A 947-nucleotide genomic window follows, 5' to 3' on the forward strand; every position below is an offset into this window, starting at 1 on the left:
ATTCATTATAAAGAAAGAAAAAAAAAGTAAGCCTATAAAATACTCCTTAGAGACCAGTTGTTTAGTTCTTGACAAGACATCTTTTTCTTTTTGTTTTCTTTCTACAACCATAATAACAATCTGTCAAAACACGTAAAAAACAGAAAGAAACTAAAAGATAAAAATACAAATTAAATAAATAACACTGCAATAAAAGTGGTTAACCCTCAAATCACCAAACGCTAAACTGACACCAAAGTTCTTACCTCCTCCCGGCTGCCTCTGCGACCACGATGGCATCTCAGGTGGGGGAGGCTCCAGCTCATGCGCTCGGCCACCTCGATCTGGAACCTTTCCTATCAGAACCTGTGTGGATGACAAGGTTGAGAGTGATAATCTTCAGGTACAGAGAGAATCAGTTAAATAGATAGTCACCTGGTACAAGAGAATCAATGAAATAAAAATAATATAAGAAATCTGTTGATTCCTATGCTATGGTCATTTGCTGCAGATGCATTTGGAAGGGAACTGGATTTGTGCTTATAATCAGTAGAATCTAATACAACAGACATTTATTAATTAAGGATGAAAAAATTTGTTATAAAATTAACAAGAAATTAAAAAAGATCATGACTCTTTTATAGCAATTGGAAGGATAGCTACCTTATTCAGGGGTGTTTTAGTAGCCTTGCGCACAGATGCATTGCTAGTCTTCTCTAAGACTGCTAAGTCTTCCCTAGCTGCTAGCATGTCTCCCACAGATACACTCGGGATTTCTGTCAGTTGGTCTCTTCGGGATCGGAATGCTTTCACCAGGTCATTTTCTCGCATTTTGGCTTTGTTGGACCACTAGAAATATACCATTAAATTATATTATATTTCTGACTTGTTTATTCATCAAAGATGTTTACTATTCTTCTGTTTATTTGCTGGTCAATCACAGGCTATACTATGGAGAAGAAAAACTA

The 947-nt window shown here is 36.2% G+C and overlaps 1 protein-coding gene across 13 annotated transcripts in view; it reads right to left on the reverse strand.

The window, feature by feature from the left end:
- LOC119590744 (protein FAM98A-like) overlaps positions 1 to 947 on the reverse strand; it is a 12,115-nt gene that overhangs the window by 7,653 nt on the left and 3,515 nt on the right. For all 13 annotated transcript variants that reach the window (XR_005230285.1, XM_037939451.1, XM_037939448.1 and 10 more), the window contains exons 6-7: positions 643 to 828; positions 246 to 345 (exon numbers count right to left, since the gene is read on the reverse strand). Coding sequence is in view for 12 of the 13 variants with exons in the window: in XM_037939451.1 (XP_037795379.1) it covers positions 246 to 345; positions 643 to 828 (286 nt within the window). In the remaining variant the exon portion in view is untranslated. The remainder of the gene's footprint in view (positions 1 to 245; positions 346 to 642; positions 829 to 947) is intronic.

Source organism: Penaeus monodon, chromosome 27 (genome assembly GCF_015228065.2).
Source record: "Penaeus monodon isolate SGIC_2016 chromosome 27, NSTDA_Pmon_1, whole genome shotgun sequence".
In the NCBI taxonomy this organism is placed as follows: Eukaryota; Metazoa; Arthropoda; class Malacostraca; order Decapoda; family Penaeidae; genus Penaeus; species Penaeus monodon.